We start from the raw sequence: 27949 nt of genomic DNA, 5'->3' as shown, positions 1-27949 counted from the left end.
TTTGGCTGCTTGGGCATTTCATTGCCCTACTTGCTTTGCCCCAACCAAGGGTACTTCTACACTACAGGATTATTCTGATTTTACATAAACCGGTTTTGTAAAACAGATTGTATAAAGTCGAATGCACGCGGCCACACCAAGTATGATAATTCGGTGGTGTGCTTCCATGTACCGAGGCTAGCGTCGATTTCTGGAGCGTTGCATTGTGGGTAGCTATCCCATAGCTCCCACAGTTGCCCCTGCCCATTGGAATTCTGGGTTGAGATCCCAATTCACGATGGTGCAAAAACAGTTTCGCGGGTGATTCTGGGTAAGTGTCATCACTCATTCCTTCCTCCGTGAAAGCAACGGCAGACAATCATTTTGCGCCCTTTTTCCCTGGATTGCACTGGCAGACACCATAGCATGGCAACCATGGAGCCCGTTTTGCCTTTTGTCACTGTCACCATATGTGTACTGGATGCCGCTGACAGAGGCGGTACTGCAGCGCTACGCAGCAGCATTCATTTGCCTTTGCAAGGTAGCAGAGACAGTTATCAGTCGTTCTGTACCATCTACTGCTGTCATTGGTGCTCCTGGCTGACCTTCGCTGAGGTCGGCTGGGGGTGCAAAGACAAAAATGGGAATAACCCCCCGGGTCATTCCCTCCTTTATGTTGTATCTAAAAATAGTAAGTCCTGCCTAGAATATGGGGCAAGTGTATCAGAGAACCAGAGAGCACAGCCGCTCTGTGTCAGATCCCACAGAAATGATGAGCTGCATGCCATTCTAGGGAGTGTTCCTGCAACAACCCCACTCGTTGCTTCCCTCCTCCCCCAACTCTTCTGGGCTACCATTGCAGGGTCCCCCCCATTTGTGTGATGAAGTAATAAAGAATGCAGGAATAAGAAACACTGAGTTTTTAGTGAGATAAAATGAGGGGGAGGCAGCATCCCGCTGCTATGATAGTCCAGGCAGTACAGAATCTTTTCTTTAGACATGAAAGGGCGAGGGCTGATGGAGTTCAGCCCCCAGTTGCTATGATGAGGATGGTTACCAGCCGTTCTGTACCATCTGCCGGGAATAACCAGGAGTCATTCCTATTTTTACCCAGGTGCCCCCGGCCGACCTCACCTGAGGACAGCCAGGAGCACTCACGGGCTGATGACGAGGACGGTTACCAGTCCTACTGCACTGTACCATCTGCCACCGGGGAAGGGAGGGGAGAGGATGCTGCTGTTCGTTGCCCCAGCACCGTGTCTACCGGCAGCTTGCAGTAGTGTCATAACATATTCCCAGATTTGGACCTTAACGTCCAAAATATGGATGTTAGCATGAAAACCTCCAAACTTAGTTACCAGCTTGGACCTGGTAAAGCTGCCACCACCCAAAAAATTAGAGTGTTTTGGGGCACTCTGGTCCCCCCCAACAACCTTCCCTGGGGACCCCAAGACCCAAATTCCTTGAGCCTCACAACAAAGGGGAATAAACCATTTCCCTTCCCTTCTCCCTTCCAGGTGTTCCCTCCCTGGGTTCCTGGAGAGATACACAGAAGCAAGCTCCGTGAATCTAAACAGAGGGCTCCACCCTCTCCTATTTCCAGTCCTGGAAACACAAGCACTTCCCTCTTCACCCAGAGGGTATGCAAAGTCAGGCTAGTAAATCTAACACACACAGATTTCCCCCTGACTTCTTCCTCCCACCAATTCCCTGGTGAGCACAGACTCAATTCCCTGGAGTTCCCCACTAAATAAAAACTCCAACAGGTCTTAAAAAAGAAAGGAAAAAATACATAAAAATGGTCTTTCTGTATTAAGGTGACAAATACAGGGTCAATTGCTTAAAAGAATATTGAATAAACAGCCTTATTCAAAAAGAATACAATTCAAAGCACTCCAGCAACTACACACATGCAAATGCAAAAAAACCCAAACCTATCTTTGTACTTACAACTTTGAAACAGAAGATTAGAAAGCAGGAGATGGAAAAATCCTTCCCATAGCCGAGAGGGACAGACAGAACACAAAGGACTCAGACACAAACTTCCCTCCACCCAGATTTGAAAAAGTCTTGTTTCCTGATTGGTCCTCTGGTCAGGTGTTTCAGGTTACTCCTTTCCAGATGAAAGAGTCATTAACCCTTAGCTATCTGTTTATGATAAGTAGACATATGGTGACTTTGAAAAAAATCAATAAATGATTTTTTTCCCTTTTTCTTTCATGGGGGAAGGAGGGGGACCAAATTTACGAGATATACCCTGAACCACCCCGGACAATGTGTTTGACCCTACAGGCATTGGGAGCTCAGCCAAGAATGCAAATGCTTTTCGGAGACTACGGGGACTGTGGGATAACTGGAGTCCTCAGTCCCCCCTCCCTTCCTCCATGAGCGTCCATTTGATTCTTTGGCTTTCTGTTACGCTTGTCACACAGCACTGTGGACTCTGTATCATAGCCTGGAGATTTTTTTCAAATGCTTTGGCATTTCGTCTTCTGTAATGGAGCTGTGATAGAACAGATTTGTCTCCCCATACAGCAATCAGATCCAGTATCTCCCGTACGGTCCATGCTGGAGCTCTTTTTGGATTTGGGACTGCATCACCACCCGTGCTGATCAGAGCTCCACGCTGGGCAAACAGGAAATGAAATTCAAATAATCTATGAAAAGTTCGCAGGGCTTTTCCTGTCTACCTGGCCAGTGCATCCGAGTTCAGATCGCTTTCCAGAGCGGTCACAGTGGTGCACTGTGGGATACCGCCCAGAGGCCAATACTGTCGATTTGCAGCCACATTAACCTTAATCCGATATGGTAATACCGATTTTAGCGCTACTCCTCTCGTCGGGGAGGAGTACAGAAACCAGTTTAAAGAGCCCTTTATATCGATATAAAGGGCCTCGTTGTGTGGACAGCTGCAGCGTTAAATCGGTTTAACGCTGCTAAAATCGGTATAAACACGTAATGTAGACCAGGCCTTACTCTGTCAGCACCTCCCTGTGCAATAGTGAGATGTCTACAAAGTCACTTCTCAAAATTTTATCTTTAGTTGTCCTGAGAAAGTGAACTCCCATTGAGTAAGCCACCCCAGCATAACCATACTTGTGAATGGCACCCTCAGTGCCCTGTTTCTTACCAGTTACCCCTGGGAAAGCAATTCTGTCCTGGGAATTCACATTCCCAATCAGTGGGTGAGATGTAGGGTTCTCATAAATTAACACCTCACTACCCCCTCGTAAGGGCTTCTGCCCCCTGGTGAGGAGTCTGCCTCATGTGATGATCACCTGTCTCCCAAGCTGGAGCTTGGGTTTCCATTAAAACCACTTACAGACCTCCCTCACCTGTGGAAGCTCCCAGCTGCTGCAACAACTGAAGGCTGTGTAATGCTATAACTTCTGTAGAAGATGTGTGTACCCCAGACGTGTCCAACACAGCTCATAGGAGACCAGATCCCCCACATAGCCTGTTTGCTTGTTCTGCTGTCCACTAAGTTCAGTGTCTCCTGCCCTCTTGGGGGGAGGGGTAAGAGACCACCCTCCCATCTTGCCCACTTTTCCTCTCAGGGGGCCTAGGTGGGAGCAAATTCCTTGAACCTCACTGAAGTCCCCTTTACAGACACCTATTGCATCATTGGATGGAAGGGACTCACTTTAACACCCTGACCCTGCAATCTGTATTTGGTGCTGATAAGAATCACCACAACCAATCATGTCGCTCTCCTCTTGCCATCTGTTTATTCAAGTGTCCTGGCTCTGGGCAACCCATTATACCTTGTAAGCCTTGTATTACTGCAGAAACAACTTTGGAAGCAACTGCCCAGACAACCTGAATCAATTCTCTGTTGGCATCCCTGCACCCATACCCAGCTAGTTCACCACAGGGTGTGTTTGTTTCCTTTCAGATCTGTACTTCCCAGTAAAGGGATATCCATTTGGTAGATGCAGACCACTCTGGGATCTGCCAGCTGTGGTCCTGTGTCCAATCCCTTGCCCATGTGGCAAGGATCCTACACCCTGGTTTCCTGTGGTCCTTCGAACGCCTCTTGGTCCCCCATGAGCTGGGTGTGGAACTCCCTACCCCATAGGCTCTAACATGCCTGCTATGACCAGCAGGAAGGTGGGGGGACACCCTCCTTCCTGTTTGTTACAGCCCTGCGCCAATGAACTGAAACTCTCCTTTTCTTCTTCTGCTGCTCAGGAGGGGGGGTCTCTTTCCCCCCTTTTGCTGTTCTCACCAATCTGCTACTTCATAGAATCATAGGACTGGAAGGGACCTTGAGAGGTCATCTAGTCCAGTCACGCACAGAAGGCAGGACTAAGTATTATCTAGACCATTCCTGACAGGTGTTTGTCTAATCTGCTCTTAAAAATCTCCAGTGATGGAGATTCCACAGTCTCCCTAGGCAATTTATTCCAGTGCTTAACCACCCTGACAGTTAAGAAGTTTTTCCTAATGTCCAATCTAAACCTCTCTTGCTGCAATTTATGTCCATTGCATCTTGTCCTATCCTCAGAGGTAAAGAACAACAATTCTTCTCCCTCCTCTTTTTAACAACCTTTTATGTACTTGAAAACTGTTATGTCCCCTCTCAGTCTTCTCTTTTCCAGACTAAACAAATCCAGTTTTTTTCCTAATAATATTTTCTAGACCTTTAATCATTTTTGTAGCTCTTCTCTGGACTTTCTCCGATTTGCCCACATCTTTCCTGGAAATCTGGCACCCAGAACTGGACACAATACTGAGGCCTAATCAGCGCGGAGTAGAGCGGAAGAACTACTTCTCGTGTCTTGCTTACAATACTCCTGCTAATACATCCCAGAACGACATTAGCCTTTTTTTTCCCTTTCTTTTTTTTTCCAACCATGTTACACTGTTGACTCATATTTAGCTTGTGGTCCACTATGAACCCCAGATCCCTTTCCACAGTACTCCTTCCTAGGCAGTCATTTCCCATTTTGTATGCATACATGGCGTCATGAGAGAACAAAGTGCTTTAGTTCCTGCTGTTCTGCCTAGTCCAGGTGAGAGAGGGCTTTTCCTGCACCATTGTGGACCTAAATAGTCTCCCCTCTCTTCTAGTCATCTGATGTGGAGGGGATGGGTCAGCATCCCTATGCTGACCGTGTCTGAGGCTGGTATAGCAAGTCACTCTCTGGCTATATACCCCCTAAAGGGGCCATGCACCTTTTTCTACGCACCAGACAATGGCACCCACAGTATAATGGGCTGTGAAGTTATCTTGCTGTAGCCAGATACCAGACATCTTGGTTTGTCTCCCTGCCATAGTGGACCTATCTGCCGCTGCTTCGTGCTCTCCCAACAGAGCGAGGTTAATTTGATAACTGTGCATACTTTCTGTAATGTTATATAGAGCTTGGCAGCAGACGGCTGGTGAACCAGGATTCAAGTTCAGCTTGCAGCTTGAAAAGTGGGGATCCAGAAGTGTAGGTAGGTGATTTAGTTGAGACCCAGGGAATGGAGCCAGGCTGCATGATAAGTCCATTTCTGAATATTTTCAACAATTTTCATAAATGAATTTTTGCAGCTGAGCTGTGTTTGAGTGGAATAGGATTAAAGAGTATGACATGACAATAATTATGTTACTATAATAGCAATATAACATACACTCAAAGGGATTCTCTGGATCTTTATTTTTTTAAGTGTCCTGTCTCTTAAAACTAGTGAGGGTTGCAGCTCTTCTTGTAGTTCTATAAACTGTACTCTGGAGCTCATTCTGTGCCAAAAGATTTAAAATTTTGCACACAATATTTTAAAATTCTGCAAGCTTTACTCTTAAATAAATAAATGCAGAGGTTCCAACATGGCAACGGGAAGCACAGGGCACTGGCTGCAAGAAGGTGGGAGATCACACTGCAGCCCTCCTACCCCCAGGACATGCTCAGCGGTGAGGCTGCAGCTGACCCTGACATAGTACAAGGCCTGGGTCCCAGAAACACCCTGGGACCCTGCCCCTGTGCGCCAGGTACACCAGGTGTGGAGTAGGCAAGTTCAACCAGGCAGGATCCAAGTGTGAAGGGGCTCGGTGTGGGGGGATCCAGGGGTGGGGTGAGAGGATTTTGTGTGGGACAATCTGGGTGCAAGCCCCTCAGTGGGAAGTCTAGGTGTGGGAGGCTCTGGATGCACTGAGGCTCATTGTGGGGGTTCCAGGTGCAGGGGCAATAGGACTCTGCAGGAGCTTCCAGGTAAAGATGGGTGGGGCTCAGTGGAATAGTCTGGGTGTTGGGGTCTTGGTGGGGGGGAGTGTCTGGGGAAGTGGAGCGTAGTGGGGTGGGGGTCTGGGTGAAGCTAGTTGGGGGTCAGTTGCATGGGGGTCTGGATGTGGGGGCTAAAGGTGGTGCAGGGAGTGGGGCATCAGAGTGGGGGTTTGAGTGCAGGGAGCTCACTGGGGGTGGTCTGGGTGCAGGGGGGCTCCAAATAAAAGGGGTTGAGGTTCAGTGGGGTTGGTTTGGGTATGGAGGGCTAAGAGGATTCTGAATGTATCAGGTGAGGCTTTGCAGGGTTGTCTGGGTATGGGAGGTTCAGATGCATAGGGGGAGCAGCTATCGGGGGATGGGGGAGCAGCTCCCCATACAGTGGCCCCTCCCTCCACAGCTGTGGAGCGATGAGGGCAGGAAGCAGGGGAGGATGCTGAGCTTCCAGAAGCTGGGGGAGGTTTCTGGGGGTTCGTCTGACACAGCCCCAGGAACTGCTTGCAGGGGAAAAGGAAGTCTTGTTTTCTCCTGCCTCCAGCCCAGCTGGGACTAGCAGCTGATCCCAGCTCAGGGTAGGAGCCACTAGTTGGGGTGTCCTCAGCTCTGCGGTAATTTGCCTCTCTGTCAGCTGCTCCTGAAATGATGTGCCTTCACTGCTAGGGAGTAGTGCATGAGTGCTCTTGTAACTTCTCTTTGCTTTCCTGTCAGAAAGTTGATTTTCTGCAGGGAAGCAAAGAAATCTGTGAGGGGAGTGAATTCTGCGCATGCACAGTGGTGCAGAATTTGCCCAGGAGTGAAACTGATGCTTTATGAGGAGCTTTACATATTAACTTGCCAAATATGTTTGCTTGAAGTAAATTATTGTAGCAACACATAAAAGTGCTACTTTGTTGCTGATATCTAATTAAAAACTTTGGGAAGCATGCTGTTTTAGAAGTAATTCTTATGGCCTACTTCCTATATTTCCATTCCTGTTTGTTAACAACATTTGGCTGAAAACAGCGCCTTCCTTCCTTAGGGGTTGTCTTGCTAGTGATGCTTATTCTCCACCTGAAGACTTAATACTCTCTTTTGACCTCACAGTTAATTGCTGTGGAGAGCACGATCTCCCCTTTTTTGCTAGGGAGTGAGCCACAAGAGCAGAAACAAAAATCCACTTTTCATGGAAGTCTTCTAATTTAAAAATATCCTTCAAGATACAAAAAATACCTCCTAAATCTCCAGCCATCCATGGTGTCTTTGGGGAAAATAGGGTAGACGGGATATGAATTTCTAACACGTATTTTAAAAAAAGGCTTGTTTTTTAAAAGTTTCAAGTCTCCTTTCTGTACTCTGAAGGAGAGGTGGGTGGGGGGAAGGCACAAGCCTTTTTTTTTTTTTTTTTTCATTTGCAAATGACCTAATGCTAATCCCAGGCCACAGCCAAACTGAAAGTCAGTGACAATGTTGCCTGAGTTTAGACTCCAAGGGCAATCTCCACTCTAAACATGGTTTTTGATTTAGAAACAACCTAAAACAGGATTTATTATTCAATATTGTATTAATGGGAATGCCAAATAATAATGAAGCATCGCAATCAAATGGAATGAACAATTGGCGAATAACATGGGTTACCTACAGATGTATTTGCTACATTCAGTTAAAGAATGTTTAATACGTTTGTCTCTTTACTTGTGTTTTATATTGAAAGTGTCAACGAAGTGTACTAACTGTTACTGAGCAGGATTAGTTTATTTTTTTCCATAGCACCTAAAAAGGATTAACTTCCTAGTATCCCCTTAATAATCACAGTAATGAGACTGCAATAGAATTCACTAACTTTGACTGTACTTCAAGACCTATAGCTTTCCTGAATCATAAAATATCCAAGCAACAAACGAGAAAGATTATTAAGGTTCCTCAGTAGATGGAGAGAGCTGCTACATCCCTGGGCAAACTTTCATTAGTGATCTGTCTCTAGAGAAAGAAGCTTCACAGTTGAAATTCTTAGCTTAAAATGTAAGCATTTATAGTTGTGTACTTATAAATAAACCACTTGAATATGATGGTTCTTATGGAGCAATATTAGCATATCCTGAGTCCCTAAACAGAGCTGAATGTGTGCTTTAAAATTCTTCAGTAACCTAGAGTACTTAAAACAAAATACCTGGCTGTTATACTGATCTTGCACAATTGTTGATTCATAGCACTTTCTGGTCACCAAAGCTTTGTGACTGAATAACTTTATGCTGAAGGCTCAGTTGCTTATGGTTCATACAACAAATACTAAACCGTTCAAATACAGGAACATCTGAGTAAATGCCTGCTAAATATGAAAGGCAAAACAAGCTGAAAAAAATATTCTGTTTTAGGTGTAAGCCAGAGATTGTGTTAATTAAAACGTTTCCATTGTTTCCCTTTGCCAATTTTTTGTTTTGGATAGAAACAATGTTGGTTGAATTTTTAGCTTTAAAAGCTTATGCGTAAATTCTACTTCTGATATATTGCATGCTACTTTGGTACTCCATCGAGCATCTAGTATATTATTGTTGTTTCTGGTTGAAATGCCCGTGGCTAGCAATTTTTAAATAGGTTGTAGCAATCCGTAAGTCAGTTGGAATGCTCTGTTGAAAACTGGGTAGGCAGAGGGAACCTGAGCCCTTGGGTATTTATCCCAGAGTTTGCTTGCAAAGACTTTTTCCTCCTACCTCTTGCTATATACTTTTTTCTGAAGACAAAATATGCTGAGACAGCATTTGGGCAATTTCTTATCTAGTTTCTGTTGCATACTGTTCTCCTAGGCCACACTCAGTACCTCCTACTATAGTTCACATGATCAGCATCTGGTCTTCTCAACCAGCTGCATTTCCTTGTCCGTGTTTAGCACTCTGTGTTGGGAATGTATTGCCATATATTCCTTTAAGAGGCAAATAATAACTTGGAGTAACAATGTCAGTTGTGACATATGGCAATTTCCTGCTATATCCTCAAACTCTTTTTGAAATAAGTTTAAGTATCTTTGGAGTCCATTGTATTACATGCAAAGGTTCTTGTGGGCCAGGATTCTATGTAATCTCTCTAGGGGAGAAATGTGAGGTGAACCCTTGGAAGTATTAAGAAATTCAAAGGACTGTAGTGAACCATGTTTGTCCCAGAAGTTGTTGTCTGGAAAAAGTGTCCAGAGGTTTGATTTGGAGAAATCTCAAGATGAATGTAAATTCCTCGCTTCCAGTAATGCAAAAACCCAGCCTTTTGAAGCTACGTCCTGAGGAATGAGGTCTGGTCTACTGATTACCTGTTACTGGAGTCTCAAAATCAAAGGCCCAAGCTGTATAAAGGAAAAACAACTGTATATACTCATTCATTAGCGTGTTCATTTATAAGCCAGCCCCCCAAAATGGATAGGTAAAAATAGCAAAAACGGTATGACCCTTTCATAAGCCGAACCTAAATTTCAGGGATTGGAAAACTTTTGGCTCCCGGCGTCAGAGTAAGCCACTGGCAGGTTGGAACGTTTTGTTTACCTGGAGCAGGAGTCGGCAACCTATGGCACACGAGCCAATTTTTAATGGCACACTGCTGCCTGACGGAGTCCCAAGGACGCACAGCCAGTAAGGGACAGAACCCCCCCCCCCCGAGAGAGGAGCCGCCTTAGCGACCGGCCTGTGGGCTCCCACATCCCCTCACCCACTGAGGAGCCCTGCCCAGAGGCGTGGAGGGGCCATTCACCTGGGCCGCCTTGGTATAGCTGGCCATGGTGGATTGGTGGCGTGCCGCGGGAGCGGGTTCGCTGTGGACCCAGTCCCAACTCCTGGCGGCAGTAAGCAGGGGTGGTGAAGGCGAGAGAGGCCAGTGGCGGCAGCAGCAGTGACGGCTGCTGAGCGTCCCCAGGAGGAGGCACCGGCCGCAGCCATGGATCAGTACCTGCTGTTCGTGAGCTGGGAGGAGCAGAGAGCCCGGCGGCGCTGAGCGCGTAGCAGGTGCCGGCGAGCAGGAATCGGTAGTGGCCAGAGAGCCCTGGGGCGAGGAGCTCGCATTCCGTGGGGTTATGCGCCGCCTGGGATGGCTCTTCCAGGCACAGCCAGAGGGGACTCTCTTGCTGGGGAGTGCTAGTTGTACTGGTGCGGTGCGCCGCAGGGCCCCGAGTGGGTGAGTGGGAGGGGGCTCTTCCCTGACACACACACACACACACACACACACACGACCCCAGCCCTGACTCTGGCACCCCCCCGCCCTGACTCTTGAACCCCCTCACATACCCTGCGCCCCCCACATCCCCACCCTGAGCACCAAATGGGAGCTCCTGCACCCCTCACACCAGATGGGAGCTGCCCAGGTAAGTGCCCCCACACCCAAACCTCCTGCCCAACCCCTGAGCCCCCTCCCTCATTCTAGCTCCTGGCCAGACCCTTCACCCCCAGCCCTGTGCTCAGCTCACTGCAGAGAGAGGAAGAGAATGGGCCAGAACCAGGGAGAAGGTAGGTACCCACTGTATGTGGGCAGGGCCAGGACCCCAGACTGGCAGCGGGCTGAGTGGGCCCAGCAGCCAGGATCCCGGCTGGCAGGAGCCGGCGGATGGAACCCCTGAGTGGCAGTGGGCTGAGCTGCTCAGCCCACTGCCAGTCTGGGATCCCAGCTCCGGCCCCGCACAGCCCGCTGCCTGTCTGGGGTTCTGGCTGTCAGACCCTTCCCAGCTGGGGTCCTGGCCGCAGGCCTCGCTCAGCCTGCTGCCAGCCTAGGTGAACAGAACCCCAGACCAGCAGCGGGCTGAGCGGGCTGGCGACGTAAGAGAAACATTTTAATTTAATTTTAAAAGAAGCTTCTTAAACATTTTGAAAACCTTGTTTATTTTACAATACAACGCTAGTTTAGTTATATATGTATAGACTTATAGAGAGAGACCTTCTAAAAAAGCATTAAAATGTATTACCGGCACGTGAAACCTTAAATTAAAGTGAATAAGTGAAGATTCAGCACACTGCTTCTGAAAAGTTGCCGACCCCTGACCTGGAGCATCTGCAGGCATGGAGCCCCTCAGCTCCCTGTGGCCATGGTTCACCGTTCCCAGTCAATGGGAGCTACGGGAAGTGGCACCACTTACCACAGCTCCCATTGGCTGGGAACGGCAAACCGTGGCCACAGGGAGCTGAGGGGTTCCATGCCTGCAGGTGCTCCAGATAAACAAAATGACAGTGTATTAAATATTCTATTCAATTCAATGATTCCATAGAGTTAAAAATCATAAAATTTTGGTGTAGACCTGTTTATAAGCCGACCCCTGCTCTTTGTTGCGTTACTTTATTACCAAAAATATTCTGCTTATGAACGAGTACATATGGTAACTTATTTGTGGGGAGAGTGGGCTAGTTCTGAGCTAAAGCTGTTAACTTGTAATCACAGAAGAAAACACTTTTTGTGGGGTTTGAAAGACTGACTCCTACTAGAGCCCCTGCTGTAGCTTGGGAGTGATCTCTGGTAAGATTATTAGGATGTATGTGTTTCTTTTTTTGTTTTTAATACATTTTCTGTGTAATGTTTTCACCTTAAAAATAAATGTGCTTGCTTATAAAGGACTGTGTGGTAACTTATAACTACAAGCAACTGTAACTGCCAGCAGCCTTTGAAGAGAAAGCAAAGCGTAACTGCTGGCCTATTTAGACAGTCTGGCTTGCTGGGAATATCACTGTATGAGGCAGGGAAAAACCCTAGTCAGGAGAGAAACATGCTCAAATAAATGTTAGTCTCTAAGGTGCCACAAGTACTTCTGTTCTTTTTACGGATACAGACTAACACGGCTGCTACTCTGAAACCTTCCTAAGAAATATGATGGCTAACTAGCTGGGAACCTAGAGTAGGTGCCCTTGGTGGAATATAGAGGAGGAATATAAATGTAGTTGCCCTTAACTGCGACTGCAAATATCCTTTAAATCTAACCTAGATTATGTGAAACTTTAAGAATAGAGTAATGGACAGGACTCAGGAGACCTGGGTTCTATTCCCAGCTGTGCCACTGATCTACTGGATGACCTTGGCCAAGTCACTCTAGCTATTTCTTCCTCAGTTTCCCATCTGTAAAACTGGGTTGTTAATGCTTTGAGATCTACAGAGGAAAAGTTCTATATAAAAGCTTGTATAGATATAAGTATTGTTATATTTAATATTGTATTACATTTTTGCTTAATGTTGACAAATTGGAGTTACACCTCTACACTGATATAACGCGGTCTTCGGGAGACCAAAAATCTCACTGCGTTATAGATGAGACCGCGTTATATCAAACTTGCTTTGCCCCCGTCCCCGTTCCTTGTTCCCTGACCATCCCCTCCAGAGACCCCTGTCCCTAATCACCCCCAGGATCCCATCCCCTACCCAACCCCCCCTGTCCCCTGACTGCTCTGACCCCTATCCACCCTTCCCTGCCCCCCGACAGGCACTCACCAGCAGTGGTGGGAAGCAGAGCAACCTGGTCCCAGTCCGTTCCACCCTACCAGCTCCCAGCCGCAGCGCTCTGCTTCCCGCTGTCTGTGAGTGCGGAGAGGTTGGGGAAAGGATGCCCCCCCACACTCCCCTGCGGCGGAAAGTGGAGCGACGTGGCCCCAGCCTGCTCCGCTTTCCTTGCCCCCGGCCCCAGCTGTGTTGCTGAAGGGCGGCTGGAGAAAGGTCCTGCACTCACCTGCAGTGGGAAGCGGAACGCCACGGCTCGGAGCTGGCTGGGGCTGGGCTCCTCCGCTGCCGGTGAGCGCAGGGAGGTTGGGGAAAGGACGCCCTCTACACTCGCCAGTGGTGGGAAGTGGAGCAATGCGGCCCCAGCCCACTCCACTCTGCCACGTCCCAGCCGCGGCACTCTGCTTCCTGCCACAGGTGAGTGCAGGGAGATTGGGGAAAGGATTGCCCCCCCCCCCCCGTACTCACATGTGGTGGGAAGCGGAGCGCTGCAGCTGGGAGCTGGCAGAGTGGAGTGGGCTGAGGCTGCGCTGCTCTGCTTCTGCTGCTGCTGGTGAGTGGGGGGAGGATCCCTTCCCCCAAGCCTCCTCGCCCAAGCAACACGGCTGGGGCTGGGGCGAGGGAATCAGAGTGGGCTGCTCCCGGCCCCCCACTAATACCCCAGGCCACTCTGGGACTGCAGGGCCCCCAAAAGTGCCCTCCCACAGCTCCTGCCCCCCAGACCCTGTGGGGGGGGAGCCCCTGACTGCCTCTGAGACCCTCTGCCCCTTATCAAAGCAGAGCAGCGTGTCAGAGCTTTACTGTTATATGTGAACCCACATTCTAGAGGTGTATTAGGTTGTAGGTCTGTCTTTCCTGCCTTTTCCCACCTAAATTAGCTTATTCAGATATTACTAATTTCATTGACTGACTAGTATCTGCTGGAAACTATTATGCATCTTAAGAAACATTTTGTTTAATGATTAATTTGCTGCATCAAGCAACACTTTTATTTATGTAATAGATATATCTTAACACATGCTATTTTTCACTAAAAAACTATCTTCTTTTAGTTGACCACAGCCGAGTTAAACTGACTTTAAAAACACTCCCGCAAGATTCAGACTATATCAATGCAAATTTTATTAAGGTATGTATTAACATCTGACTACATTAAAATACCTTTGGAGTTTTGATTTCATGGAAATGCAATTTTAATCTCTATTTTACAAACCTTATGAAATAAGAACTCAAATCTTACTATAGAACATTTCCAGTTGGCATAATTTTATTTAATTTTTGAACATGTTGGTGTGTACTTTGAGTTAATGTCTAATGTTACTTTATACTATACATTGTACTTCTATTAAAAAAAAAAAAAAAGTTAATTCGGAATTGGCTAACCTATCACTATTTCAGCAGGTCTGTCATTCTGTTGAGATGTAGTTCCAGGTAACATTTATAAGAAACTTCTCACAGGAAAATGATAGGATATTTTAAGATTAAAAAATAAGATGTATATAATTTGCGTATTTATTATAGAATATTCAAGCACATGTCAACGTATCTCTACATCTCCATCCAGTGGTAAGCCTTTGCAAAGGCTCACCACTGCATGGAGATGGTAGATATGGAATATTTATATACAAATCTTCTATGTTTTAGGAAATATTTGATCACTGTTGGGGAGGGGGCTTATTTTAATACAATAAAAGTAGCATTCTTTCTGAAAACCTACTTTTCAGGTAGTAGAGTCATGGTAGGATGCTGTTATGCTTTGCCTTTTGCCTGTATGATCTGAAGTGACAATTCTTAAATTTTCCTGGAACTCTGATCCACTTTTCTTCAGTGGGCATGCTTTTAATCTCTAATTCTTCCTTTTTTTAAAAAAGTTTGTCCACTTGGACATAAATTTGATTTGAGCAATTTTTAACAAATATTTCAAAGTTCAGTCAAATTTTTATGTTCATTGTCTGGGAATATTTGCTTTTGACTTAAAAATAAAAACATTCTGACTAAAACAGTCTTGTATAACTTATAAATTGAAAAATTGAGCTTTGAAATGTAACACTAGTTAAAAGAAGAAATGTAAACACTAGTAGTAGTAATCAAAAAATTATAACTGAATTGCAAAATGAATTGGATAAATTCATGGAGATAGATCCATCAGTGGTTACTAGCTGAGACGGTCAGGCATGCAACCCCATTCTCTGGGTGTCCCTAAGACTCAGTGCCAGATGCTGGGACTGGACCACAGAGGATGCTAGATCACTTGAAAATTGCCCTGTTCTTTTAATTGATTCTGAAGTATCTGGCATTGGCTGCTATTGGAAGTGAGGATATTAGGCTAAATCAACCTTTGGTCTGACTCAGTATGGCCATTCTTATGTAAATAATTGTGCATGTTTTCCTAGAACTTTGTTTGGTGAGCAAACTTAATATGAAGCATACTTACAGATTTAAATATAAAGTTTTTTTTTCATTTTTAAAAAAATCTTATAAAGCAAGGGAAATATTGCAGAATTGGAATTTCCATACAAACTTTCCTTTTTTAAAAAAAAATACAAAAAAAGATATTAGACTCAATTTTTTTTTTATGCTGGCATAATAATGTAAGAACTTAACTGTGAAATCCTGGTCCATTTGAAGCCAATCGGGGTCCATCTACACTGTAGCTGAGAGCATCTCACCCAGCCTAAATAGATGAACATGTTCTAGCTCTCCTTGAGCTAGCACATTAAAAATAGCATGGTGGATGTTGCTGCACAAGATAGCCACCTGAGCTCAGACGCGTTGAGGTAGGTGAGCTTGTTACTGGGTGGCTAGCCTGTGTTGGAGTATCCACTCTGCGAGAGGGAGAGGGAGAGGGTGTGTGTGTGTGTGTGTGTGTGTGTGTGTGGCATGAGCGCATATCCATCTACCCTGGCTGGAAGGCAGCTGCAGTGTAGACATACCCTTGTAAAATTCCCATTGTTTTACCCCCTTCTTTTACATCAAGTTAGCTGTTTGGAAGTGTGGTGGAGGCTATTTTTGCCATCTTTTGGATATGGAACAAAATATGAGTTTGCGAAAGGACGACACAGAAAAGAGATTCTAGTTATACATTTAAATTATGAAAGTTTTTTTAATCCAATACAACCAGACTTCTCTTGTGAACATTCAGCTGTTTCTCTCTTTTTTGCAATTTTAGGGAGTACATGGGCCACAAGCATATGTTGCTACCCAGGGACCATTAGCAAATACAGTAATAGATTTCTGGAGAATGATATGGGAGTACAATGTTGCAGTAAGTACCATACTTCTCTTTTTAAACTTGTTAAGTACATACACGGTGATGAATATTGAGCAACTAAGAATCCATTTTCAGAGTCTATTGAAACTGTTGTTACAAAGGAATGTTTACAAAAATTGAGCAACTTGGACTTCTGCCAAAAATGCTACAGACTGGCTAAAATCGTAATGTCCTACAGTGTGGAAACAGAACTTGTTTTTTATAGTATGAATGAAAATTGTGGGAAAACATTAAATTTAAATATTGCCAATAAAATTACTTTATTGTATACAAACAGCTCAAATGCATCGTTAATCATTTTCCTAGAATAGGGTTTACCACTCTGTGTCAGTCCATACTAGACTGACTAATCAGTTTCAGAAATAATAGTTCAAACATTTAAAAAAAGAGAGAGAAAGTGTGCTTAGAAGTAGTCTTTCTCTTAAGAGTTCATGTAGTGATATAGTTTTGCACTGTTATGACTTAAGTGAAAGCTTTAGTACTATGAAACTCATCTCTTTTCTACTAATTCATGAGCCTTTCAGAAGGGTACAACTTTATCATTCATAAATTTTCATAACACAAGAAAATTTAAAATATTCTATTTTAATGTTTACTAATTAAAAAAGTGATTTAGTGACTGGGGAAACTTGATATTACTCCATAGTACAATGAATAGTTTAACATTTAAAGATTTCCTATCTGGAGGTTTAAGGTAAGACACACAACTCCAAAATAGCAGTAAGTTACATTTTAAAATTTTGAATATTTCTTTAATTATGTATGATCAGTGTAAAAATCTGTCCTGGTTCTTTCCAGGCTATTTAATTAAGCCAACTATGGCTGTGTTTGCTTGCAGAGCATATAACCACATAAGTTGTATATAAATGGCAAGGTCAATCTATGTAAGAACTTAAGTATATAACTTTTATAGACTGACTTCTCTCATTGTTAATTTAAAAACATTGGGATGGCAATGAATACAAATAACTGATGGACTAAGAAATTACTATTGCTATTTGAGTAGATTAGCAGTAAGTGATAAATTCAGACACTGTTTAGTATTTAAATAGTTAATATTAAAAGTACATCTGCATCTGTGCAATTCTTAATATGCATAACTTGTGTTTAGATTTTAACAGAGGTTTAAACACTCTAGTAATAGGCAGTCAAGAGTCTGAGCACTTTCTCAAATGGCAAAGTTCTGAACTTTTGTGAAAAGTGTTAAAATGTTAACTTCCTGTAGTTATATATTTCTTCCTTTTTCAGATAATTGTAATGGCCTGTCGAGAGTTTGAAATGGGACGGGTATGTATGCTAAAAAGAGAAATATGAATAATTTATTGCAGCCCCACTTACTAGAATGATATTTTAATTATTGAGACTTTTTACGTAAAGTCAGTAACTACAAATGTAGCTCAATTGCACTGAGTAAAAGAGCCGTTATTCTTGTCATTCTTTATGGAGAGAGTTCACAAACCTACTTCCATGAGCTGAGTTGTGTCAATATGCAGAGAAAATGAGTGAATTTGGCCACGTTTTCATTGTAGAAAGCAGCTGTTTTCTGGTAACTATGTACCACAATGCTAGCCAGGTACAACCTGAATAGACTCCAAGCTAATATTTATTTTTCCCTATGAATTAAAATAAACTAATGGTAGCTGTACTGCTGGTCTTCTCACTGTGGAGATTATCGTGCTCCTAGTGCAGTTTTAGGCATAAAAAGGCCCATTCATCAAATAAGGAATCTTGATTTTGAGTCCATAAGAATCCCTTGTCAGATGAGGGGACAGGAAGGGCTGATATTGCTCTGTCATGCTCCCTAGCTTAGTGAGTATTTTCCAGTGCCACGGGAAAGTCTGTGCAACCACTATTGCTAACCCTGTGCATTCACAAAAAAATTGAATCCGGCTCCAAAAGATCATGAGGCTTTAAATAAATAAATCTCACTTTTACAAATAATCTCTTGCTTATATATTTGTTGGTCTTCTGTTTTTTCAAGTCCTTAAGGTTCGTTTTCAAAATTAGGACAACACTTTTTTTTAATAGAAAAAATGTGAGCGGTACTGGCCTTTGCATGGAGGAGAAAGTGTAACTTTTGGACCATTTCAGATTTCTTGTGTAAGTATAAAGTTTTGTGAAATAATATTTTTAATGGATTTATTGCTGTACATTTTAAAGAGCTCTTCCTATTATCGTATGTATTCAGTAGCACAGACTCTGAATGCTTTTTTGTAATCATGTGTAAATTTTAATTCTAAACATGTAACATGTTTTAAAAACTCACCTTTCTCGTTGTGGGCAGAACAGGCCCTAGGTGGTTTCACTGTGGCTACTAATTCTCAGTTCTTTATTGGGCATCCCTAGTGACATAAGACACTGTCATGCCTGGAGGACTTTAGTGTTTCACTTTATTCTACTCTATTAGTAAAATGTGTACTTACTGTATGTCGTGGAAAATTCATGTTTCATATTTAGCAAAGCACTGCAGAGAGGTGAATAACTTCTATAGCAGTCCACATTAATATTAAATATTTGTTTGAGTGCCAGCATTGTTTGTTTGACACTGCACAAGGCACAAATGGTCCCTGGCCTGAGCTTGTCATTTAAAATTCAAAAATGGATATTCGTATACTGGGAGACCAGAAAACGGTAACACGTTTTGTTTACTAAAAAAGGTGTGGGTATAGTAGTATGTTCAAGGGCCCTTCAAATGCAAACTCACTTGAAATACCTTTTAATAGGGAAATGAGAGTGCATACTGGGATAAAGGTGGCATTTGTGGCATGGGTTGGCTGCCGTATAAGGCATCAGGAAAAGGAAGAAAATAAAAGGAGAGGTGAGGCTGCCATCACAGGGAGTGAAAAGGGTAAGGAGAGACACAACAATATAAGCAGAGACTGAATTGTGTCCCATCTTGGAAAGGAAAATAACCTTAAATTTGATTCAGTAAATGATGGAGATTAATAGAGAGATTCAGATGGGGGAGAAACATGATCTGAGTGCATGGCAAGGAAGGAAAAATTGAAGGAAGCAAGTTAGAAAACAGGGAGGCCAGAGAAAGTTAAACTGAGGCATGGAGAAGCGTTAAAGGTACAGGGACGCATTTTGAAATATCCTAGAGAAAGAAGTGACAGAATTTGATGACAGCTTAGTTTTATGGGGAAATTTCATTTCTAAATAGGGTAGCCTCTGGCCAGGATCTTAACTGATTTTTTTTTAAACTCAAAATCCTTTCATTTTTTAAAAAACATGGTAAAACATGTTTACCTATCTAGCTTCATACCAGATAAATAGCTTTTACACTGACTCTTCAGGTAAGTCTTAAATTGCTAAAAAGTGAATTATTTTTTGTTCACATGACTCTAGAGAATAAAGTTGGGGTTTATATCTAATTTGTTCTATATTAAATTCCTATCCATTCACAGATGTTTCCTCTTATTTAGGAAGCTGAACAAGCAAGAACAGACTACTATATTAGAACACTATTACTTGAATTTCAAAATGTAAGTAGTTAAAACATGAAAGGTTTCCCCACTCAGGACAGTTGCTCAAATAGACTATTGGTGTTTTACATTTTTGGTCTTAATGTGGTATAATTTAACATCTGTTCAAAGATCTCAGATGGTATATAATCAAGGAAACTTGCAAAAACATCAAGTCGCTAATATTAAAGGAGCGAAAGCTTGGTTCTCTGCTTATGTACATTATCAAGTTTGTAAGGGATATAAATAGTTCAGTTACAAGAAACAAAGGTTCATGAAATGTCTTAGCATACTATCTGTTCTTATGGTAGTGCTTTTGTGGTTAACCAAATCTGTGTGATGTTTTTCAGTAGTGTTTATTAACAATACAGGGCCAGATCTTCAGCTGGTATAATTTGTTGAGGTCTGTGAAGTGCTACTGTTTACACCAGCTGAATATCTAAATCCATAAATTTAATCTGAAGGGCTAAAGAAGCTTTTTTGATCCAGCCAACCTTTTTGATGCCTCTTAATATGCGATCTGAGTGTTTCCTTGACTATAACTTTGTGTCTGACAGCTCATCCTACAGGTTATTTATTTATTAGCCTGAGAAAGTGCTTCCTGTTTGTTTGAAATTTTCTTTTAATGCCCAGTTATACCTACTTGCCTTATTATCTCTGTTTAATGTAAAAATGATAGACTGAAAAACATCAATCTTTGATAAATAAAATTTTCATCTAGTCTTCAATATCTTGCTGACATGCCTCTGAATGGTTTTTTTGCTTCATCTAATAGATGCTTTTAGCTTTAGGTTAATAGGTGCTGACCTTCCTGCTTCTGCTTGTCATTTTGTTTTTTGTCAGTTGAAGTCTATAGGGATTTGGAGGATGCAGTCAAGGCTCAAAATGGAAATAAATGTTAGAAACAAAACAAAACAAACAACCTGTGCTTGAAACACACTTTCTGCCATCAAAATTACTAACAAAGGTGGTGTTACTAAAATTGTACTTCAAGATATAGTTCATTGGTTAGAATAAGAACCTTACGAGTAACATTCTCTGATATTTAAGTTCGTATGATGAATGATCTGTGATAATACCAATTAATACTGATTTTTCATGTTAATTTGGAAGTTATGAATGTTAATCCTTAAGAATTGCAGTCACTTTTTTCTGAAATAAAACTAAGTTCTTCTTTCAATGATGTCCCTCTGGGTGCTCCACGTGTAGGTGCAGCTGCACGCCTTGGGCCTAGGATCAGAGATCTTCATCTGCAATGCCCTTCAGACCACATGTATACCTGGCCCCCCTCGCACTCTGCACAGGATGTATATATGTAGTGCTCTGCAGTTCTACTGCCCACAGTTCCTTCTCTACTGCCTTCGATCTGTGACGGAATCCTCAGCAGAGTCTGCTTTTCCTATTCCCTTACTAGATAGTGCCTTACCCATTAGTGTAGTTACTTTCTTCTTTTGTGTTTTAATTTTACCTTCAGTTATTTCATAGCTTAAGTTTCCGTTTCCCCACTTCTTCTCACCCTTCCCAACTGGGAAGCTTTTTTCCTTCACCCCTACGTCTGGATACTCCAGGTTTAAAAGGTACATTTCTCCCCAGTAACAGACAGCCACCCGCAGTGCATTCACTGTCCGGGAGACGGACACATCCCACAGAAGTGTTCCCACTGCCTTGGCCTGAAACCCAGAGCCAGAAGAGACCAGGACATTAGATTAAAACTTCTCTGTGACCAGCATTGGACTCTGGCCTGGACTCTTCCCTAGAGAGGCCCTCACATTCTTCCAGGTTGTTTGCCATTCCTCGGTCCCCACATCCCTTGAAGAGAGAGCCTTCTCTTTCTCTCTCTTGGACAAAAAGAAATGGGCTCCTTTCTCCCTCTTAGAGGCATAGCCCACCAGAATACCGTCGCCTGCGAGGTCTGTTGCCTCAGCACATCTGATGGGACACAGCTCCAGGGCCTGTCCAAGTACCTCTGGTACCAACTTCAAGAAACAGTCTTAGGATCCTAACCAGGCCAGACCTACAGCACCATTTCACAGCTCTGGGGAACGAGACAGGCCAACTTCAGGAATTTCGGCACAGAAAAAAATGCCAGCACCAGTGCTCTTTCCAACAGCGATTAAACCGTTGGCCCTGAGCAAGCCCATGGCACCATCAAAATCGTCAGCACCATCAAAATCGTTGGCACTGGCCAAGTCTCTTGAGCAATCTACGAACATTTCAGGGGTATACACCCTTCCTTCGACATCAAGTTACGCACTGGCACCGATGATGCTTTTTCATCCTCCACAAAAAATTAGATTCCCTAAAGACCTGCTGGTATCTGACACTCCTGGGTCTCTGCTCTTTTGATGTGACCTACCCTCTCTGGACTCAGTGTCACTCCTCTCCTCCCTTTCTCCTCTGAGGATGGCACTTACCTTCCCCAGCAATGAGGAGGAGAAAGAAGAGGAGTGTTCCATTACTCCCTCATTTACCAGGCAAATCATACCTTTTCATCCTCACTATCCACAGTCCATATCTGGTCAACAGTCTTGGCATGGACCACCATAGATACAGCCACATGTTTGCTCCACACTGGCCATATTGGGACCCTTGGGCCATGTACAGGGAACAATCAGGAACCCTCCCAGGGAGCAAAGCCTGAGACCTACACCTCTTCCTTCTCCATCAGTCTCTTGCCCTCTGGAGGTTGAACCCCCCCAGGACCAATTGAAGAGGAGGAACAGGAAGAGGGGGCTCCATATTTCCTCCTCCTGCCCTCCTCCCTGACAAGGCGATCATGCCTCCACCTCCTACATCTGCTGATGACTTCAGACATTTTCAGGACTTATTCTGCAGAACTGCAGATTCCTTACAGATTCCTTTGGAGAAGGTCAAGTACCAGCAGCATAAGCTGCTTGATACTCTCCATAGCTCCTCCTCTTCCTCCTCCAAGGTCGCACTTATGATACATGAGGCTCTCAACCATGCAAAGCTGTTCTGGCGGACCCCAGCTTCCATCCTTCCAACCTGCAAACATGCCAAAAAAAAGTTCCAGAGAAGGATGTAGAATGAAAGAGGGCTGTCAATACCAATCCAATCCAGACAGACTGGAAATGCCCGGACTTATTTTGACACAAAATGTATTAATCAGCCATGCTCCAATTTAGAATCTCCAGCTACGAAGCTCTTGTGGCTAAGTATGATCACCTAAACTACTCTAAATTGGAGGAACTCTGCCATAACCTGTCAGAGGCCAAGAAAGAGCAGTTCTAGTCCTTAATATTGGAAGGACACCTCCTAGCTCGTACAGCCTTGCAAGCCATGTTAGACTGTGCAGACACCAATGCCTGACGACCACAGCAGTCGTGATGGATGAGGCATGCATCCATGGCTCCACCTTTCAGGTTTTCCTGAGGAGGTACATACCACGATAGAGGACTTACCTTTTGAGGGCCAGAAACTATTTTTGGAACGCGTGGGCAATTCTCCGTATTCCCTAATAGATTCCCAAGCTGCACTCTGATCTTGGCATTTGCATGTCAGCACCAAAGAGACAGCCAGGGAAATATCATCGCCCGCTGCAATCCCGACCACAGCAGTACACCCTTCAACAGCACTTTGACACCCAGCTCCAAAGACACAGGCCTCCTACCAAACGTAGACAGCCTGCTCATCAAGGGGCTGCCTCTCACATGCCCCACCACAGCAACAATTTTGAAGGTGTGGTCAAGGCCCCAAGTAGCCTCCCACTATTCCAGTCATCCCCACTGTCTTTGATGTTCCACTAGTTTGGTGAACAACTAGCTCAATTTTTCCCCCCCTTGAAGACTCATCACCTCGGACAAGTGGGTTCTAGAGATAATCAAAGGAGGATACTCCATCCCCTTCCTATCCATCCCACCATGGCCCACTCCCTCCTTGTCCTTCAGGACCCCTCTCACAATTCAATGATATGGGGAGAAATAAATCATGTTCTGCAACTGGCAGACATAGAACCCGTCCCTTCCTGGCACATAGGACAGGATTTCTACTCCCACCATTTCCTGATCCAGAAGAAATCTGGAGACTGGTGAGCCATCATGGACCATTGCAGTCTAAACAAGTTCATCAAACTGCAATGCTTCAAAATGATTATATTCTCCAATATTATCACAGCACTGAACAGGGGGACTGGTTCTTGGCTCTTATCCGCAAAGACACATGCTTTCATATTACAATACACAGGCAATTTCTCCAGTTTGTCTTGGGAGACAGCCACTACTAACACAAAGTACTGCCTTTCAGACTGTACTCAACACCTCGGGGATTCTCCAAGGTCCTTGCGGTAACTGCTGCCTATCTGAGGAAACAAGGTGTCATCATTTTTCCATACTTGGATGACTGTCTCCAAGGCCACATCTGAGATTGATTCTCTCTGAGCTGTCCACATAACAGTGGACCTGCTCACGAAGTTAGGTCTCCTTGTGAACCTAGAAAAGTCCACTTTAATGCTGGTACACAACTGGAATTCATTGGCACACAGTTGGATGCCATACAAGCCAGAGCCTTTCTACCTTCTCACTGATTCTCAAGCGTAGTAGATCTGGTATCGAACATACAAGTCTACCCCCCAATCTCTGCCTCCAACTTCTAGGCCACATGGCAATTCCACTTTCGTGGTCAGGCATGCAAATCTACACATGTGATGTCTTCAGCCATGGCTCCGTACAATGTATCTCTCCCACAAACACAGCCTCCACAACCTTTTATCCATGCCAATGAGAGTAGAGGACTCACTACTTTGGTGGACACAGCCCAACAATGTTTGTGTCGGAGTTACTTTCCTCTAATCACGACCAACCATGATCCTAATAACCGATGCCTCCCTAATCACACAGTTCAGGGCAGATGATCATTAACTGAATACATCCTACACATCAATTCTGCGATGCCTGCCAACATTTCCTACCTCTTCTCAAATATCATACTATAAGTGATGACTGACAATCTCACTTGTGTATATTACATCAACTGGCAGGGTGGAGTGAGGTTCCACTCTTTATGATCAGAGGCACTCAATCTGTGGAACTGGTGTATCCAACAAATCACCATTTCAGCAGCGTACTTCCCTGGACACCAAAACACCGTCATGGACGCACTGAGCAGTAGGTTCTCCCATGCTCACAAGCGGGAACTGCATATGCAAGCACTTCAGCCTATCTTTAATCAATGAGGATACCCCCACCATAGACCTCTTTGCCACACCGCACCATGCCGGCTTCCCTCAATTCTGTTCCAGAGGAGGATTGGGACATGGATCTATAGGAGGTGCAGTCCTCATAATATAGGACATACTGCTCCTTTTATGCTTTTCCCTCCTTTCCTCTTCTATTCGGAGTATTTTGCAAGATATGGGAGGATCATGCTTATGTCATACTTATAGCTCCAACATGGCCACAACAGGTCTGGTATACTTAGCTCTTCTACATGATGGCATGCCAATTGATCTCTTTCTCCATCCAATGCCACGGCTCCTTTTGCAGGACACAGGACACATCCTCCATACCAATCCACAGATGCTCCATCTCAAAGCCTGGCTCCTCCATGGTTCGGACACAGTAAAACTGATATGTTTAAAAAGCAGGCATGACACAACTAAATGCACTTACATTAACAAATGGACAAGATTTCAATACTAGTGTGCCTCGACGCAGCATATGCTCTGCTACAATTTATAATGGATTACATGCTACACCTTAAACAAAGTTATCCACCAGTTCCATCTGAGTACCCTTGGTAGCAGTCACTATTTTTTTCACTGCTATGTAGACAATCACTCTGTCTTCACATATCTGCTCACAAAATGTTTTCTGACTGATCTCCAAAATCTTTATACCCATGAGACCTGGGACCTTGTCCTCATCCTATGTTCTCTGGCTAGACCCCCATTTGAACCAATGGCAACCTATTCTTATGTGCATCTGTGAATGAAAACTGCATTTCTTGCAACCATCACTTCAACCCGACGGGTCGGCAAAATTGCAGCCCTTACGGCATATCTACCATACATTCTGTTCCACAAGAACAAAGTTACACTATGCCTACACCCAAGAATTCTACCTAAGGTTCCAACATCTTTCTATGTCAACCAATCAATGCACCTTCCTTACTTCTTTCCAAAGCGTCACAGTAACCAACAGGAGGCAGCTTTCCCCACCCTGGACGTGAGATGAGATGGTGTTTTACGTGTACAGGACTTAAACCTTTCTGAAAATCACCACAATTATTCTTCTCCACCACCAAAAGATTTAGAGGCACACCCTTATATGAACATCTTTCAAAGTGGATGTTGAAGTGTATACATTTTCATATGAACTTCACAATAGACAACCTCCTACTACAATCAGAGAATGTTCCAAACATTCATTATCCACCTCAATACCTTTTCTCAATAATTTCCCTGATGTTGAAATTTGCAAAGCAGCCACATGGGCATCAATAGACACTTTTTTGTCTTTCACTATACTGTTATTCATGATGCCGCAGCAAATGCTCTCCTAGGACATACCGTCCTATCATCAACAGTAAACATCACTCCATAGCCCCAGCCTTCCAATTAGGAGCATTGCTTTCTAGTCACCTACAAGTGGCACACTTGTACGGACATCACTCGAAGAAAAGGTTACTCACAATGTGCAGTAACTGAGGCTCTTCAAGATGTGCATCCCTATGGGTGCTTCACTATCCACCCTCCTCCCCTTGGCTTCAGACCCGGCCTTCCCAAGGAAAACCCACCACCTCTGTGGCAGAGAAGGAACCTGGGGGTGGTTGGACTGCAAAGCACTATATATATATGTCCCATGCATGGCCCTGGGGGAGTGGGGAGATAACGCATGTGTGGTCTCACTGTCACTGCTAATGAAGATATCTGATCCCAGGTACAGGAGGCGATGCTGCACCTAACAAATGGAGCATCCATAGGAACAAACATCTCAAAGAAACTCCGTTAATGCACAGAGTGAGTAACCTTCTCTTGAACAAAATGTCTGACAGGAAGAGAATTTAATTATTGTAAAATGTTAAATTTCCAGAAATAGTTTGAGAATTCTTGTACAAACACATAGTAATTCTATGAAAAACAAAGGGTTAAATAATGTTCAGAATTCAGAACTGGTCATGGTAACAAGTATTGGAAGTTGTCTTTTTTGCTAAAGGAAATCCAGCTCACTTCCAAAGTAACTGTTTAAAAAAATGCAGGAGTTGATCCTTTCTGCAGAGTTATACCTCTTAAAAAGAGGGCTAATTTGGAACTCAGAATAACGAGTTGGGGGAGGGCCATTTATAGTCCTGTCAGGTGACTGGCAATAATGCAGATTTCATAAACATAATGATAACTGGCCTAAAACAATGTTGTTAAGGTAGGTAATTATCCAGCCTGGGGTTTGTAGTGGCCACCACAGTTACTAAATGACTGTTACAAGCTACCGTCTTGTGTTTGGTCAGATTTTCTCACTTGAAAAGGCATTTCCTGTCCCTAAAAATAACTCAGATCTCAACCATTTCAGATAGCTTTTTTTCTGAATAACAACTTACACAGAATAGTGTACAGTTGTATCAATTTATTTTTCTGAATAACAACTTACAACTGTACACTATTCTGTGTATCAATTTATTTTGTTCTTCAAGCTACAGGAAGCCATGACAATCTACAAAACATCCTAAATTCTCTGATTTTAGTGATATCTTTTGACTACCTGCACTAAATATATTCAGAGTCCCTCTGAACCTATTGTGTTAGATGTGTGATGAATTGTTCCTTACTATTGTTTTTTGGGTGCACTCAGTGCATTGGTACATTTTGAGGAATTTTTAAAGAAACAAAGAGCAAGCTATTGTTAACAATTAAATCTTATGGGGACTGGATAATTCAGGTTTATAGCTGATAATTTTTAGCTTGTGTCCCAGTTAGCATCCAACCGTGCAGACTTCATAGGTCAAAGTCCTAGTTAAGTTCCTATAGGACAACTCTCCACTATATTACGATAACAAAAACAACAATAGTTACAAAAACAGTCACAATTTGCACTTCGTTTACCACCTTGGCAGTAAAGCCAAAGATAATAGGTTTAAAAATTGAATTGACTCCTCATCCATGGAGTTGGTCCCTCTAGAACAAAATAATTGAGACACATTGACAGGTTATTTTGGGGAAGCTTGATAGCTGTACTTAACCTGCTCTGTCAATAAAGGTTGTTTTTTTTCCTAGTCATGAGCATCTAATTCCCCTCTTTCAAAAAAATCAATTAGTTACACTAATTAAACACTTCATTATTAGATATAAACTTTCCTTTTTAATCTCATGATGGTACATACAGTTCAGCAAAGGATGAAAATTGATATCTGCAGTCTGTAGATGAGCTTGAACAAGTGATATGAAAACTTCTTTCTCATCTGCTTCTGTGAAATGTTCATTGGACCATCCTATGCACTACCTTTCTGCAGTTTTTCCTGAAGTCCACTAGTTTGGTTCTGTTCTAAAAAGTACTTATCAAAAACATACGTTTACAAGTAATTTTTCTGCCAGTCCTGCAAACTCTTCCTGGGATCTGAATGTCACTCTGGATCTAGCGTTCTTTGCACATCTACAC

The 27949-nt window shown here is 43.6% G+C and overlaps 1 protein-coding gene across 2 annotated transcripts in view; it reads left to right on the top strand.

Annotated features, from left to right (window-relative positions):
• PTPN12 (protein tyrosine phosphatase non-receptor type 12) overlaps nucleotides 1-27949 on the top strand; it is a 169837-nt gene that overhangs the window by 69044 nt on the left and 72844 nt on the right. For both annotated transcript variants that reach the window (XM_050936860.1, XM_050936861.1), the window contains exons 3-7: nucleotides 13661-13737; nucleotides 15778-15873; nucleotides 17128-17166; nucleotides 17908-17979; nucleotides 19305-19364. In XM_050936860.1, coding sequence (XP_050792817.1) covers nucleotides 13661-13737; nucleotides 15778-15873; nucleotides 17128-17166; nucleotides 17908-17979; nucleotides 19305-19364 — 344 coding nt within the window. The remainder of the gene's footprint in view (nucleotides 1-13660; nucleotides 13738-15777; nucleotides 15874-17127; nucleotides 17167-17907; nucleotides 17980-19304; nucleotides 19365-27949) is intronic.

The sequence above is a fragment of the Gopherus flavomarginatus genome, chromosome 1 (genome assembly GCF_025201925.1).
Source record: "Gopherus flavomarginatus isolate rGopFla2 chromosome 1, rGopFla2.mat.asm, whole genome shotgun sequence".
NCBI classification, from domain to species: Eukaryota; Metazoa; Chordata; order Testudines; family Testudinidae; genus Gopherus; species Gopherus flavomarginatus.
This window is presented reverse-complemented; position numbering and strand designations above follow the sequence as displayed.